This window comes from Vanellus vanellus, assembly GCF_965231255.1.
Source record: "Vanellus vanellus genome assembly, chromosome: 1".
In the NCBI taxonomy this organism is placed as follows: domain Eukaryota; kingdom Metazoa; phylum Chordata; class Aves; order Charadriiformes; family Charadriidae; genus Vanellus; species Vanellus vanellus.
Window position 1 is genome coordinate 87075306 of NC_138905.1, and position 17230 is coordinate 87092535.

General features: G+C 45.6%; 1 protein-coding gene and 1 long non-coding RNA gene across 3 annotated transcripts in view; one reads left to right on the top strand and one right to left on the bottom strand.

The window, feature by feature from the left end:
• Nucleotides 1–1387, bottom strand: part of PRMT8 (protein arginine methyltransferase 8) — a 57339-nt gene extending 55952 nt beyond the window's left edge. Inside the window, exon 1 of the mRNA XM_082499566.1 lies at nt 1017–1387. Coding sequence (XP_082355692.1) covers nt 1017–1091 — 75 coding nt within the window. The 5' untranslated portion in view covers nt 1092–1387. The remainder of the gene's footprint in view (nt 1–1016) is intronic.
• An 858-nt stretch (nt 1388–2245) lies between these two features.
• On the top strand, nt 2246–17180 carry LOC309686858. 2 transcript variants are annotated; one of them, XR_014270589.1, is made up of 3 exons: nt 2246–2655; nt 4068–4664; nt 14561–17180. It is a non-coding gene; the product is annotated as an uncharacterized lncRNA (long non-coding RNA). The 2 variants fall into 2 exon arrangements; XR_014270590.1 differs by having other exon boundaries at nt 4068–4256.
• The last annotated feature ends 50 nt before the right edge of the window (nt 17181–17230 follow it).

Here is a 17230-nt window from a genome sequence, read left to right on the forward strand (position 1 = left end):
CCCGGGGCTCTGTACGCGGCTGTGCTGCGTGTCGCTTACCCGTGTGCTAAGTGTTCAGTCAGAGCGGTAGGCACAGCCTATTTATAGGAACGGGGAGTTTGGCACAGGCTTGCACTTTCGCCTCTCTCCCTCTCCCGTGCTCCCAGAGACGCTGGGATTGCATCCTGCATCCCTCTGCTTTTCCCGACCCGAGACCTCGCACACTGCTCTCTCCCCTGAGAAGCCTCAGCGGGGCCAGGACAGCCCCAGACAAGTAAACGCGACCCCAACGGCGCTGAGACGGGAAAGGCTGAGGAAACGCGAGGTAACGGGGCAGGGGGAGGCGGGTTTCTGGCAGAGGACCCGAGAGCCCGCAGGGTGCCCCTCGGCCCGAAGGCGACGCGAAGCTGCTCTCGGCGCTGCTCGGCCCCGCCGGGCGCGGGGGGGGGATGCTCCTCCTGCCCTCCGCCCCCGCCCCGGGCAGCGCCGCTCGGCCACATCCAGGATGCTGCAGAGACGCGGGTGCCCCCGAAGTCCCCCCAACAATCCCAGCGAAGGCTCCGGGGCGTTCTGCCGGGCGAAGAGCGCTCAGAGCCGGCCAAGGGACTGCCGCAAGACACCTCCGCTGTCCCTTTCAGCCTCCCCGCATACACAAATACGCGCCCCCCCTCCCCACCGCCGCACAGACCCTCCTCCCCGCCCGCTCCCCCGTACCCCGCACGGAGCCTCACCCCCGCCCGGCCCACCCAACGCCTCGGGGAAAGAGCCGTCAAGCGGCGGCGGCTTCCGGGAAGCAGCGGGAGCGACGGCGGGGTGCAGCGGGGTGCGAAGTCTCTGCCCGGGGGGCAGGAAGCGGGGAAGGAAGGGAGGGGGGCGGGGGGAAGGAGACCATGGCAGCAGCGGAGGCAGCGGCTGCCCGCAGGAGCCGGCAAAGTTTATCCGCACTTACTGCCGCTGCCGCCGCTGCCGCCGCTGCTGAGGGATCTGTGCTCGGGGCGGGGGGAGCTCGGGCGCCGGGCTCTTCCTCGCATCCTTACCTCGGTGCTGTCGGCAGCGTTCTCCGCCATTTTCCTCCTCAGGAGCAGGCAGCGGGAGGAGTGTTTCATTCCCATAAGAGCTAGCCAAGGGGTTGGGGCTCGGAGGTTGGGGCTTCGGTTTGTGTTTTCCGAGCTCTCCAAACACGGCTGTGCGCCAGAGGACAGGGAGCAAAACCAATAAACCTGGAACCGGCGATAAATCAATCAGCTTTGTCCTTCCTGCGTCGTCCACGGGAATGTTTCGTCGCCCCTTAGCATCGGGAGCTCCTGGGGCACTTTCGAGTCCTCCTCTTTCTCCCCTCTTCTCCACCTCCAGTGAGCTCTCGGGATGGGCAGGGAGAGGCGGCACACGCTCCGGGTTAAACTAAAAGGCTGTCGGGCTGTGAGTCCTCCCCTTCAGAGAAAGCAGTCGGGCTAAACAGGAGAGAAGCACCAGCTAAACTGAACTTGGGCGTGCAGTGACCAGCTGGGCATCTTTGTGTCCTGTGGCTACTCTTCCAGAGGCAAAGGGAGCCAGAGCCAAAGCAACAGGACAAGGAAATCATAGCCCTTTATTTTCCTCCTTTGGGCGTCTTTCTTTCTCGCAAGGTCCCAGGAAACTTCCCTTAAAGACGGTCACAGAATTTGCCACCCTCTTTCTATGAATGGCTTCTGAAATAGCAATCCCCCTCCTCCTCCCTCTCCCTCTCCGCTCCCTTCCCTTCCCGCTTCCCTCTCCCTACCCCTCCTGCTCTTGGGCAGAGCTTGGTGCCCTTCTCTGGGAATCGCGTTCACGTGTCTTTGGTAGGAAAAACCATTCCATCAAGCTCCCCCCACCCGTCGCCAACACCCTCTCACACACGAGCACGCACTCACGCGTACGCACACACACATTGTCTCCCTCTCACACAACGCGCACGATTCCTTTCCTTCCCCATCCCTCCTCTTCTTTCGAATCAGCAACGCTTTTCTTTGCAAGGACTCTCGGCAAGGTGCTCAGAGGGCAGCCCAAGAAGCCCGCTCCAGCTTCTCTCCTGCGAGTTAAGTAGCAAACCTGCTCGCTTGATGTATCTCCTCGGGCGTGTGCTCCCGGCTTCTGTTTTACTCGAAGTTTTCCCAGCAGGATCCACGCTCCGTCTGACAGCCGTGAACTCTGGGAATACGGTCCCGATCCGGACGCGGCTGGTGCTGAAAGAGGGGGGTGGGGGATGGAGGGGGCGGAGGGAGAGGTTTTGCTGGGGAGGGACGGGGCTAAAGGTGTTGTGAACTTCTCTTTCGCATTTGCCTAATGACATCTTCCTCCGTGGGAGTGCATTGCCACCTTCCCCACACGCTCATCGTGCTTTCACTCCTCCGGGCACTTTCTAGTTGTGAGCTGTCAGCTGGGAGGATGAGGTTTACCTCACTGGTGTTGCTGTGGGTAAGGGCGGGAGAGGGGGCGTATTACATAATTAATCCTTCCAACTTCACTTTCTGCAGCTCCATCTCCAGCCCACTGTTCTCACGTTTCTGTTTTGTTTTTATACGGAGGAGGTGAGAAAATAATGCTGGTGTGGGGGTGTGTTGCTCGAAGGATTTCAAGGACCAGAATGGGATGGCTGCTCTCTGAACAGTTTGAAATCATTTCCTCTGAGGGTGCCAATGGAGACCTGAAGAAAAGGTTTGAAAGATTTCTTTCGATGCCTATTTTAAGCACGTAGCCAGCTCGGATGCTGGGTCAGTAGCAGATGATGATAGATCTGGGCTTCTGAATTTCTCTCCCCTGCAGCCCAATTTAACGTCTTTTAATTAGAGTTTATCCTCAGCTGACCTCTGGAATACTGACATACCACGAAGTACTGCCAAAGCAGCAGTAGGTCCCCGGGCACACAGGAGGCTGACATTTTCCTGGGGGCCACGGAGTGGAGGTTGGGAATGTGAATTAAAGAGCAGAGAGGAAAAGTATTCTCCTACCCCCCAGGGATGAGGAGGTGGGGCCAAGAAAATTAAACAGGCAAATTTCTCCCTTTTACTTGACTGACCCTCACAAATTCTTGTTTGGACACAGATCAGTAGGTATGCGATAGATTTCAGGGATTTCTAATAAATCCCATAAAAGTAAGCAACCCAGGGCAGCAGAAGGTGTGTGGTATGCTGAAATGTCAAGTGACAACGAGAGTGCGCCATGTAGGGCACAACTGTACTGCATGAAAAGGTTTCAAAATAAGAGAGTATGTTATAGACACGCATGCCTTCCAGTTTGAGACTGGAACTCTGTGAGATACTTTGCAGAGCCATTTGAGCATGTGTTTTTTCTCAAGCCTCTGATTTCCTGCTACTCCTTGCAGCTCACATTTATTCTAACACCTCAGGTTCTTTCATTAGCTCCACACCACTGCTAATTTTTTCAATAATCGTCCACACCTCCTGTGTTTATAGAGTTTTATTTCACACCTTCTAGGCATGGGGCTCAAATGATGATGGAAGGAGATGTCCCCTCTTTTCTTTGGGACATTCATCGAGCTCTTGAAGGTCTTAAAACCCTTCAAACATGAGAACCCTTATAGCCATTGCCGATAGAAGCTATGTTAGAGTGTTCCAAAGCTACCCTCACAATCTTGGGCTATGGAACTCTTTGTCATTAAGGACTTCCATTTCTAGGTGGAGGGATAAGGAAACAAAATAATCCGCAATTAAAAATTTAACGTCTCTGCAATCTTTGTCAAAATGTTTTTCTCTGCTCTGTTATATGTGGTGGTTAGGGAGTGCACGAAGATTTAGTCAGCGTGCATGTGGGCTAACCTCCATAGTTTTAGTGTGTCTTCTCTATTTTCAGGTGATACGCACAGCTAAACTCAGCCTAATTAACTCTTTTAAAATAAACCAGTGTTCTATATAGAGAAAAAGAATTTGATTTTTCAAAACTACTCCAGGACATATTTTTCAGTTTTCTCTGACAGCTGGGTCTGTATTTCTGGTACAGCTCAATCACTCTTTAGCTAGCTAAATGAGGCAACAGATTTTCAAAAGCACTCAGCAACTGGCAAAACTGGCAGGCAGAGATGTAATGTATCCTTCCTTCTTCTGCTTCAGATACTGCGTGACTGGCCCTGGCACCTATTCTTATCCTCCTCCACCTCTTTGTCAACATAGATGATACCTGACTGCTCATCCCTGAACGTGGTGCTGATGCGTTACAGGTACCAGGAAAACCTTGGAGCCTCATGGATTCCAGCATAAGGATGAATGGTTTGGTCCCGAACTCCTTTGGAAATCTGCCAGGTGGTTGGTGTCCTCACTCCTCCTTTTATGTTCTCTATGTGGTTGAGGAAACCGCTTTGAAAACGCACACCGTTTGCTCTAATCTGGCGTATCCCAAAGGGAAAGTGATTTGTCCTTCAGGACTATTTTGAATCAGTCATGGGTAGAAGTTATTCCTTGCAAGAATCCCTTAGCAGTATCAGTTAAGAGGCTGACAGCAGCACGTTTACACATACAGAAGTCTGTGTGCACACAGATACTGGGAGAGTCCTTCAGTTGGGATATGCGCCTCGGCGCAAGTTCCTGTTGACGCTGAAACTCACAGGAACGCTGAACTTGAGGAATATGAGCCTTCATACTCTTTAGGGGACAAATTCTGCCCTCCGACAGGGGAATGCAAATCCTGCCGACATCTGTGGTTACCTCAGGGTAAGAGTCGGCCATTGCAGCTGAGCTTGGGAACATATTTCTGATCCCCTGTTTTGTTAGATCTCAAGAAAAAGAGTACTGTCACGAAGAAAATGTCATGGTAGTAGAAGTGCATCTATAAGAAAGCCAGGAGATGTCAAAAGCGTCTTCTGAATCTAAATCTATAAGGTATATTTACGTACATGTGAAGGTCACAAAGTATTACAAATGGAGTGGAGTGGTGCTGAAGAGAAAATGGAAAGGGAAGCATTTGTTACTTGAGATTTCCAATAATAGCAGCTGTGGCTGAGGCTGCTTTGCTACTTGCTGAGCGTGGCAGTAATACTGTGCTGGCCCTCAGAATATTCGGAGTTATTGCCAGCTTTGTCATTAGCTTGAATGAAGTCCAAGTGTCTGCAGTTGAGGTGGGATAATCCTGTGCACGGGTACAGACTGCGAAATTGCGTAGCAGTCCTGATGGAAAGCATCTGGTGGGTTACTGGGTGGGGGTGGAGCTAGGTTGAATGTGACTCATCATGCCTTCTCACTGCATAAAAGGCAACCTGTATCGTTATCTACATTAAAGGGAAAGTGGCCAGTAGAGCAAGGGCAGTATGATTCTCTCGCTGCTTGGCACCGGTGAGACTGCATCTTGTATTCTGTGTCCAGTGCTGGATCCCCTGGTTCAAGAGGGAAATGGATACATCGGAGATGGTTCCGTGAAAGATTACTATGGTGGTCTTAGGGCACTAACCTCTGAGGAGAGTTGAGCTTGTTTGGTTTGGTGAAGAAGAGGTCAAGGGGCACCCACCAGTGGCTTTAAGGACTGGATCTAGGATGAGCCAAACTCCTCTTGGTGCAGTCAGATGATAAGAAAAAGGGCAACAGCCCTTTCAGTATTAGCAAAATATTCAAATTAGCAAAAATTAGCAAAAAATTCAATATTAGGAAAAGAAATGTCCCTCTATATAAAAAGCCCCAAACCTTTCCTTGTGCTTTATACATCAAGGAAAGCCTTTTTTTGAGGGTAACATCAATGAAATATGGGATCTGCTAAAGATAAAGCTAAGGACATAGACGAACAGGGGAACACTTTTTTCCTCTGATAAAATCTTTCTCCCCAAAATATTTTTGGGGGGGAAGACGATGTAATGAAGTTGCTGCTGTGATGATTCCAATTGAAGTAGGTAAGAATTACTTCAAACATAAACAATTTGGCATCAATTCAAGTAGGAGGCCATAGCAGTGCTCCAATTGAACTATGGACAGGAAATATAAAGATAGATAAGGAGAGGAAGAAAAAATATGAATAAGGAAGGAGGGGAGGTCAGGTGGAGGACTGGCAGAAGAGTACTGGCAGAGAAGGAGAAAAAATAGGTAGCAAAGTTCCGCAGAGGGAAGCACAGGGTAGCCACAGCAGGCAAAGAAAAGCGATGAAAAGGCTGAAGACAGGAGAAGGTAAAATAGAATAGCACTTTGTGTCACAGGAAATATTCATATGGCCTGGAACAATGTTAAACTGTGACATTTATTACATAGGAATGTTCTGTCATATAAAACAGAGTCCTTTCATTGGGTGTTCCATACCATCCTGCCACACCCGTTTCTGTAGCTTTGGTCATCTCTTCCCCAGTCACTTGTTCACAAGTCATAAGGAGGATTAAACCAGGAAATTCCACCTTTCTTAACATCTTGCATCTTGATGAAAGGAAGAAGATAGAGCATAATCATAGGGTAGGATCCTTTTGTAGTATCACTTTGCATTGTTCTTTCAAGTTAATAGCACTATATGAGTTTATAAGAACTGTGATTTTTGCCCTTTAAGTGAAAAACTGCCATAAGTGATGAGCCAAGGCTAACTAGTTCTCATAATGTTTTTTCTTTTTTTTTTCTTTTTCTTCTGCAGTCTTGAGAAATTTACTGGTTTTGAGTGATGTTTTTTCTTTCCCTGCTATTGAAGGCAATATAATTGGTCAGAAATTCACAGTGATTTCCTTTGCCTCAAAACATACCTTATGTTTGGCAATCTCTCCAATCTCTTCATGCATCTTCTATCCCCACTATGTTTCTCAAAAATGCCAGTAGTTCAAATATTGCTCTTATTTCCTGCCATTCATCCATGTTCATTCTGAAGTGAACTCTGATTGACACTGTGGATTTAAATGCCTTGTTTTATTTATGGTGTTCCTTCCTGGTCCTTTAGCTTTCCTCATTAACTTCTTTTTCCCATGTATCATCTTCTTATCCTTCTTCATGAACACGAATGCATTCCAGTCTTCTCCTGGGAATCCTTGCAGTTTTCAACCATTGATGCTAGGTTTGAGTGAGGAAGGTTAATGGCTAAACTGATCTGAGATACCCACTGCCACAAGCCAACAATATCATAGAATCATAGAAGGGTTAGAGTTGGAAAGGACCTTAAAGATCATCTAGTTCCAACCCCTCTCCCATAGGCAGGGACACCTCCTACTAGACTGGGATGCTCAAAGCCCCATCCAGCCTGGCCTTGAACACTTCTAGGGATGGAGCAACCACAACTTCCCCGGGCAACCTGTTCCAGTGCCTTACCACCCTCACTGTAAAGAATTTCTTCCTACTATCTAATCTAAATATACCTTCTTCCAGTTTAAAACCATTACCCCTCCTCCTGTTGCTACATTCCCCGATGAAGAGTCCCTCCCCAGCTCTCCTGTAGGCCTCCTTTAAGTACTTGAAGGCTGCTATAAGGTCTACCCAGAGCCTTCTTTTCTCCAGGCTGAACAACCCCAACTATTTCAACCTGTTCTCATAGGAGAGGTACTCCAGCCCCCTGATCATCTTTGTGGCCATCCTCTGGACTCACTCCAACAGGTCTATATCCTTTTTATGTTTCGGGCCCCAGAGCTGGACGCGGTGTTCCAGGTGGGGTCTCATGAGAGCAGATGGGCAGGGTCACCTCCCTTGAACTGCTGGTCACACTTCTTTTGATGTAGCCCAGGATGTGGTTGGCTCTGTGGGCCACAAGTGCACACTGCTGACTCGTTTTGAGCGCCTCATAAACCAACATCCCCAAGTCCTTCTCCTCAGGGCTGCTCTCAATAGTCTCCACCCAGCTTGTGTCTGTGCTTGGGATTGCCTCGATCCACGTGCAGGACCTTGCACTTGGCCTTTTTGAATTTCATGAGGTTCACACAGGCCTACCTCTCAAGCCTGTCCAGGTCCCTCTGGATGGCATCCCTCCCCTCCAGTGTCTTGACTGCACCACTCAGCATGGTGTCATCAGCAAACTTGCTGAGGGTGTACTCAATCCCACTGTCCATGTCACCAACAAAGGTGTTAAAATGCACCAGTCCCATTACTGACCCCTGAGGAACGTCACTCGTCGCTGGTCACCACTTGGACATCGAGCCGTTGACCGCAACTCTTTGAGTGTAGCCATCCAGCCAATTCCTTATCCACCGAGTGGTCCATCTGTCAACTCAATGTCTCTCCAATTTAGAGAACGGATATAATGGAGGACAGTGTCAAATACTTTGCACAAGTCCGGATGGATGATGTCAGTTGTTCTTCCCTTTTCCACCAATGCTGTAACACCCTTGTAGAAGGCCACCAAAGTAGTCAGGCATGTCAGACCCTTTGTGAAGCCACGTTGGCTGTCACAAATCACCTCCTTGTTTTTCCATGTGCCTTAGCAGAGTTTCCAGGAGGATTTGCTCCATGATCTTGTTGGGCACAAAGGTGAGACTGACTGGTCTGTAGTTCCTCGGGTCTTTCTTTTTTCCCTTTTTAAAAATGGGTGTTATGTTTCCCCTTTTCCATTCAGTGGGAACTTCACTGGACTGCCACAACTTCTCAAATATGATGGACAGTGGCTTGCCAACTTCATCCCCCAGTTCCCTCAGGACCTGCCGATGTATCTCATCAGGTCCCATGGACTTGTGCACCTTCAGATTCCACGTCTCAAACATGGTCTACTCCTACAGTGGGCAGTTCCTCATTCTCCCAGTCCATGCCTTTGCCTTCTGTGACTTGGGCACTGAAGCTAGAGCCCCGGCTGGTGAAGACTGAGACAAAAAAGTCATTGAGTACCTCACCTTTGTCCATGTTCTGGGTGACCAGGTCTCCGTTTCCTTCTGGAGAAGGCCCACATTTTCCCTAGTCTTCCTTTTGTCACCGACAGAAGCCTTTCTTGTTGCCCTTGACGTCCCTGGCCAGATATAACTACCTGGGCTTTAGCTTCCCTCACCTGATCCCTGGCTGCTTGTATAATTTCTCTGTATTCCTCCCAGGCTACCTGTCCTTGTTTCACCCTCTGTAGGCTTCCTTTTTCTGTTTGAGATCGTCCAGGAGCTCCTTGTTCATCCATGCAGACCTTCTGACGTTTTTGCCTGACTTCCTCTTTGTTGGGATGCATTGCTCCTGAGCTTGGAGGAGGTGGTTCTGGAATATCACCCAGCTTTCTTGGGCCTTTCTTCTCTCCAGGGATTTATCCTATGGTACTCTACCAAGCAGATCCCTGAAGAGGCCAAAGTCTGCTTTCTTGAAGTCTAGGGTAGCGAGCTTACTGTGTGCCCTCCACTTGAACTCCACCACCTCATGGTCACTACAGCCAAGGCTGCCCTTGAGCTTCACATTCCCTACCAGCCCCTCCTTATTGGTGAGAACAAGGTCCAGTATAGCACTTCTCCTCGTTGGCTCTTTTATTACTTGGAGAAGGAAGTTATTGTTGACGCATTCCAGGAACCTTCTGGCTGGCATATGCCCCGCTGTGTTGTCCCTCTGTCAGATATGAGGGTGATTGAAGTCCCCCATGAGGACCAGGGCTTGCAAACATGAGGCTGCTCCTGCCTGTCTACAGAGGGCCTCGTCTACTCGATTGGGTGCCTGTAGCAGACCCCCACTGTAACATCACTTGTCCCTGCCCACCCTTTAATCCTGACCCACAAGCTCTCGGTCAGTTCCTCATCCACCCCCAAGCTGAGCTCCATGCACTCCAGCTAGTCAATGACATAAAGGGTAACACCCTCTCTTCGTCTATTGCTGGTATTGGCATCAAACTGGTAAGAGTGGGACGGACTGCAGTTCCCCTCCCCTGGCAACTCCGCTTTAAAGCCGTCTTCATGAGCTTGGGAAGCCTCTGATGAAAGATTCTCTTCCCATTCTCTGACAAGTGGACCCCATCAGGCCCTAGTAGACCAGGTTTCTCAAAGCAAGTCCCATGGTCTAACAAGACGAACCCCTGGCTGTGGCACCAGTCCTGTAGCCATTTGTTGATTTGCCAGATTTGATTTGCCCTATCAACCTCCTTCCCTTTGACTGGTAGGACTGATGAAAAAACTATGTGTGCCCCAGAGTCCCTCCCTGATTGCCACTCCCAGGGCTCTATAGTCTTTCTTGGTAGTTCTCAGGCTGCTCCTGGTTGTATCACTGGTGCCCACGTGAAACAGCAGTGGAAAAAATTCAGAGGGCTGTACGAGGCTTGGTAGTGCCTTGGTGACATCCCTGTTACAAGGTAAGGAACACACCTCCCTAGAGAGTGCATCAGGTCAGCAAATGGGTGCCCCTGTACCTTTAAGAAGACAGTCACCTACTACTATCACCTGTCACCTTTTCTTAGTCTCACTGGTTGTTATATGGAGAGCAGATTGGGTTGCCTTACTCAGCTCCAGCACCTCTCCTGATGCAGTGGGTCTTTCCTCTTTGCTCTGCAGAGCTGTGAAGTGGTTCTGCAAGGGCACCGCAGGCTTCAGAGGAAGTCTCTTCCTCCTGCTGGTCCTTGCTGTCACAAGCTTCCATTCTCCTGTGCTACTGGCCCCCGTCCCTTCTGTGTGTGCTGGTGTGGGGGGTTTTGACTGTTTGGCCCTGGGCTGTTGGTCCACTGCAGACTGTGCTTGGAAGCAGCTAGCTATCTCCTTCTCAGCCTCCCTGAGGCTACGCAGCCTCCTCATGGCCTCCTGCAGCTCAGCCACCTGCTGCAGAGGTCCTCCACCTGGGCACACTGTTTGCCAGCCGCCTATCTCTGCCCCAGGAGAAAGGATGAGGCACCTCCTGCAGTTTGACTATATATGTCCAGGGCTTGGTCAGATAATTCAATGTTAAGTTATAGAAACCTTGTCATGAACTGAACCCTTAGCTAGGCTTACAGATAATGAAATAGCAGAGAACTACCTTGTCCCTTGCAGATTCATCACCAGATTTTTTATATTTTATAAGGTTGTAGACTTAATTTTATTTACAAAGAGAAACTCTATTTTGCAGTTAAAAAACTGAAAACTTAATCTAAATTTGACCAAAATGTTCCTTCCATTTTTTTTTCATTGTGAGTGCTAAACTCTTAAAAGTTGCAATTGGGTCAGCTGGAAGAAAGTCCTATTCTAACAATGTCTATAAAGGCCACCAAAGTGGGTCTCCAATCCTCTATGGATTAGAGGAGCTAAGCAGGCTACTGAAAATTGAGATTAGTCCAATGGCTGAGATAAACGGGCATATCATATTATGTTAGATGTTGACCTGCATAAGTCATCAAACAGCCTTGTTCAATTCCCACCTAACTTTTTAAACCATTACAAATCACATGCACTCAGAACAGACAACAAATTACCTCTGAAGTTTGATAGCAAAGTGATCTCCAAGTTATGAGGAGCCTAAGAAATATGCAAAATATTTTCCCATATAACATAAGAAAACCATGGATATACTGGAGTGAGTTCACTAAGAGCCACAAAAATTATTAAGTAACTGGAGAGCTCTCTCATATGAATATAGGCTTAGAGCGCTTGATGGGAGAGAGGGTAAAGGAGATGGAGCCAGACTCATCTCAGTGGTACCCAGCAAAACGAGAATTGGAAATGGGCAAAAATTGAAATATGGGATGTAAAAACATAAGAAAAAAAACCTTTTTTATGGTGAGAGTGTCCAAAGATAGTTTTGGAGTCTTCTTCTTTAGAAATATTCAAAACCTGACTATAAACGAACCCAAGCAACTTGCTCTAGTTGACAATCCTTTGAGTGGGGGCTTGGACTAGATGATTTCCAGAGGTCTTTTTCAACCTCAATGATTCTGTGATTCTGTGTGATTATGGAAGATCTATGAAAATCAATTAGATGGCTCTGTCAGGTCCAGCAAATAGCCATCTGTCTTCTTGCTTTCTCTTCCATACTACTTCTGAAGCCTCGAAAAGATAAGATTATATATGTACACTCTCATACCAAGGTGATTTGGTAAGTGCAGCCAATGTTTTCACAGAAAAAGTATGCTGAGAGAAGACTGTTTCTTGCATTCTCTTCTTGAATGCTCAGAGGAAAGATGGCATGTAATTTTGTTTGAAGAGCTAAACCTTATTATAATGCCATCCCCCATAAGCTATCAATGGGTAGACAATATGAAGTAATACTCAGAATCATGAACCCATCTTTACTGAAATGAAACACAAATCACCGGCTTCCATCCTATCTTGTCACTTTCTGCTCTAGTGTGATAGCTTTTAAGAAACTTTCCTTTCTGAGAAAACCTCTACCTTCTTCCTTATATTGTTTGCTGGAATCTGAGATGGAATTTCTAAATTTAAATAAAAGACCCGTTTCTGTTTTGTTTGCCCTCCTCTCCTCTCCTCTCCTCTCCTCTCCTCTCCTCTCCTCTCCTCTCCTCTCCTCTCCTCTCCTCTCCTCTCCTCTCCTCTCCTCTCCTCTCCTCTCCTCTCCTCTCCTCTCCTCTCCTCTCCTCTCCTCTCCTCTCCTCTCCTCTCCTCTCCTCTCCTCTCCTCTCCTCTCCTCTCCTCTCCTCTCCTCTCCTCTCCTCTCCTTTCTCCTCTTTCTTTCCTTTTTTTTTTCCCCCTCACTTTTGTTGAGGGATAGACTTGATTTCTTGCTAGATTGGAAAATGGTAGAGGTATTTATTTGCCTTCAGTGATATGCTTAAGGCTTCGGAAGCACTCTTGTAAAGCATTTTAACTGGAAGATCTATGAAAATCACTTAGATGGCACTGTCAGGTCCAACAAATAGCCATCTTTCTTCTTGCTTTCTCTTAAGTAACTATCTTATACAGTAAGTCATTGTCGTGGTTTAACCCCAGCCGGCAGCTAGGACCACACAGCTGCTCACGCGGTTCTCCCCCTTCCCTTCGGAAGGATAGGGAGAAGAGGGAGAAAAGATGGAGAAAGGAAACGGGAAAAAATCACCTCGTGGGCTGAAATAAAGACAGTTTAATAGAACAATATCAGAAAATTACAATAGCAGCAATACTATTACTACTACTACTACTACTACTACTAATGGTAAAAGAATATACAAGACACAAGTTGCTCTCACCACCTTGTAAATCAGTGAATTGGCACCTTACCAAGCAGTGATCCCAGATTCCTCCCCCCTCCTCCCCGCCAATCTCCCTTTATATACTGAGTATGATGTCTATGGTATGGAATATTCCATTGGCCGTTCCATTGCTCTGTCTATGCTCTGCTTTGCTTAACAACAACTAAAACAATATGCATTATTGACATTCCTCTCACAGCAATCACTAGAAAGAAAATTAACTCTTTCCCAGCTGAAACCAGGACAGTCATGCTGCTATGTCTCACTTTTTCCTGTTGTGAACAATTTTCTTTAAACATATGCATGTCTTCCGCTGTCACTGTTGACAAGCCACCAACTGTAACTATGATAATGGGTTGGCATTTTTTTTCTTCCTGGTTTGGTATTTTCCTTCCTCTTCCATTAAGGAAAATTGCCAAAATGCTGCTGTCTCCCCCTAAAACATAAAAAATAAGAAAGTCTGATCAGTACTGTGTGTATTTCATGAGCTGAGAGAAACGGAGCTTATTTTCCAGAACCAGTCTAGAACTTAGCAAAAATAAGGTCATACTTCTTCACAATGTTGCCTGATGATGGTCCTCAGTAAATTGGATACAGTCGTACTTTGGCCCTGTTATATTGTGGAGTCAGCACTGTGAGGTGCTTAAGATGATGATTCTTCTGGCTGCAAACAGAGCTCAGCCTCCTGGGTTATTGATCTGGTTGTGGACTTTGGCGATTGATGTGGTTGTGGACTTTGGCAGAATCTAGAGATTCTGCTAGTTCATTTGTGGTCCCTGCCAGAGAGAAGATTGACTTAAACTAAACTCTGCATGATACAGGTGTAATTGTGTGACCTAGGTGTTAATGGTGCACATCTTCTCTCTTTCTTCAAACTAAATAAACTAGAAGATGGCAGAAGCAAAAGAGCCAAAATTAAGAAGAACATGAACTTTATATGTGGTATACTTGTATTTTCAGGGAAAAAGACATTTTATGAACAATTTCCCTCTGGAAACACAGGTCATACAATACAGAAATACAGGTATAATTGTTGAAGTTAGAGAAGTCAGCAGAGAAATCAGTTAGTACAGAAGAGTTGTTCACAGACTGATGATGGTGAAAACTTGCTTCTGAGAAGGGAAAGGGAAGGGGAGTAAGAACATAGCCAGTACTACTAAAGGCCAGGCCAAGCTTTCTTAAGCAAAGAGCTTTTGATACTAGGTATTTTTGTTACACATGTGGCCTAGAAGAGCCCATCAAGCTCAGAACCCCATTGTTGCAGGTATTGCCTTTCAGATTCTGCTTTGCCACTGGTAGTTTGCCACTAACTAGAGGAGAGCAAAGCATTATTTCCCTGATTCTTGCTGTACACTTGTGCCAGAGAGCTTGAGTGAATTACATGCAACATACAACAAACTCCAGGAGGGCTGGGCCAGAGCCAGTTTTCAGGTCTATTTCAGTAGCTGACAGGATCTTCCTGTCCATAAGAACTGGCATGCTGGAAAAAACTCGAAACAAAATTCAAGCTGCTAGATGACAACAGTACATCATTAAAAATGGAGGATTTAGGAAAAAAAAAGTGATGCAGAATTAGAACTCTTCTTGCTTACTAAGCTAATTTGTGTGATACAATCTTTTTCATTAGGAACACTACCTGCTACAGTGTGGAAAGAAGAAGAGTAGAATGGATGGGTTTAACAAGAAGAGTAAACAACCACAACTCCATATGAAAATGTTCTTATCTTTACTGCAGTCTTTGGATCTGCAGGAAGTTTGACAAAATATGTAATCTCTTCATGACAAAAAATATAAGGAAGTGGCACATTCTGTCCCTTGCACCTGGTACATTCTGGAAATGCATACAAAATGATGATTTATAAGCAGTAAATCCATGTGTGTACCAAATTCCAAAGAACTACCAGCTTGGTGAGGAGGAGAAAGGAAACCTACAGCAATCTAAACCACGGAGGATTCATAAGTAGAGGTTAGAAATTAGTAGGAGCCCTCTGAGCAGGAAGTCTGGAGCAGCCAGCTTCTAGGGGCAACACGGCAGGGATTCTTCCTAGTTTTAAGACAGCACACAATATCTTATGAACATTTGCTGAGATCATATAAATGCATTTTTTTTTTTTACTCGCCATACTCAGCACTGAAAAGATAATATAAACACAGGCAAGATCAATGTCAGGTCGTTGCAACCAAAAAAGAATTCCAAATTAGAGGCTATAGAAATTTTTACATGATTTTTCTATTTTATTTTGAACAATGTAAAACACAAGGCTACAATCAGCTGATAAATTTTGCTATTTCTGCACAGAGAAAAGCACCCTTTTCACAATACTTGCAAGTAATTAGCTCTGGGTGCTTCTTTAAGATTCCCCATGTGTAAGAAAACTTTTCTGCCATCTCTGAAAGAAACAGCTACTGGTGAAGCAGTGTGGCGTGGCCCCAAATGTAACAGCTGGATAGAAGCCTCCCAAGTTTATGATGTCTAGTATTTTGGATTCAGATGGGGGAAGAAGAATTTATGTCATGCTGCCCATCAACACCAGCATCAGGACTTTTCCACAAAACATCAGCTCAAATTTTACCATAGAGCAGATGAAAACCCTAGCAATTGAGACGTGAGTGGGGCTGGCAGGAATACAATACCCACAGCACTGGAATAACATCAGTGAAGACATTGCCTTTGATACACGGCTGCTGTTTAAAATATGGCACTACACTTTGCAGAGGCCACCATCCATTCCTCTCCATGTTGAAGGAATATATGAACAGTCTTATTGACCTCCACAGCAGAACTTCAGCTGTTGACCCTGCAGTCATATACACAGATTTAGGAAATCAAAGCTTAAAAGACATGAAAATCCTTATGCTTTTTGTACACTAAGACAGTTAACGCATATTTTCAGGGCTCATCTATGGGTTGCCACTAAGAAATTTCCCTTTGTGGTCAATATCACCTCTCCGCCTTTACATGGATCTTGTAGAGCACCAACTGGTGGGGACTTTTTGCTTTGTAACTGTGCTGTGTTTGAACTGCCAGTAACAATGATCATTATTATTAATGATTTGTTATTAATTATATATTATCATTACAGTGACACAAGATAAGCCACTGTGTGCCTGAAAACCAACTGAATATCAACATCACCAACATTAAAGATTAGCCCGAACATGAACAACATTTCAGGGTGAGGTGACCTCTTGTTCAGCCTCATTGATCCCTAGCTCCACAGACATGTTCTAATTTCTTTATGGTGCCCACATTATTGGTGCAGCCCACTCCCCTAAAATTCATCCCACTCTGCACTTCTTAGGATGTGATCAGCAAACTTTTAAAGTGGGAATATAAGCCTGTGGTTTTTTTTTTTTTAATTTAATATTCTTTCTAGTCACATTTAAACTTGCTGTATTGATTTCATTATATCTTATTTTAAAAGTGTATTGTACAAGGGGCCAGAAGGAACTGCACAGGCTTGAAATACTTGCATTTGAGCAGGAGGACATGGCTTTCCTTACTTGCATCACAAATTCATGACAGAAGAACACTAGTCCAATGAGCTTAGTATGGCACAAGAAGTCATATTTGGTAGACAGATGTATTTGGTAGACAGAAATAAACAGAAAAAGAAATGGAAAATAGTTCATTTTTAAGTGTCTACGTGAATAAATTTCTAAATACTTTTGAGTATTAGGAATATCTGGGATCCAAAAAAAACATTAAGTACACACTTTAATGTCAGGCTTTGGTCCCATTTAATTTATGTGCCTAAGCATTCTTCCTGGCCAGTTTCTTCTGAACTGAGGTTTAAAAAAACATTTTAAGGATATGGGCTTAATCTTCTCCTAACCTATCATGATGTAAGAATGATGTAACAGGTTTGTTAGCGAGACACTAGTGAGCATCAGATCCGCTGACTACAAGGCCAATTAAATAAATCACCTTTGTCTTATTGTCCACATACAGTGAACTGCAGAATTTAGGTAAAAAGAAAACTATGGACAGTGGAATGAAACATATGTTTCAAACTGTTCTGGTCATCTAACAAATTGCTATAGAATACCATGGAGAGTATCTGTTAAAATATGGCAAATAAAGAGAGAGACTCCAATATGACTCAACTATATTTTATCTTCTTTAGTTTCTTGACACAAAAGATTTTAAAATTTGGCTTTTGTTGTATAAGATTTCAGTTTCAAAATTTTCCAAGTGAAAAGAGTAATTAGTTCCTATGACAGAATAAAAAAATTGCCAATCTCAATTTAGATTTAGATTTAGGAGTTTTCTTTGCCAGGTTGCAGTTGATATTCC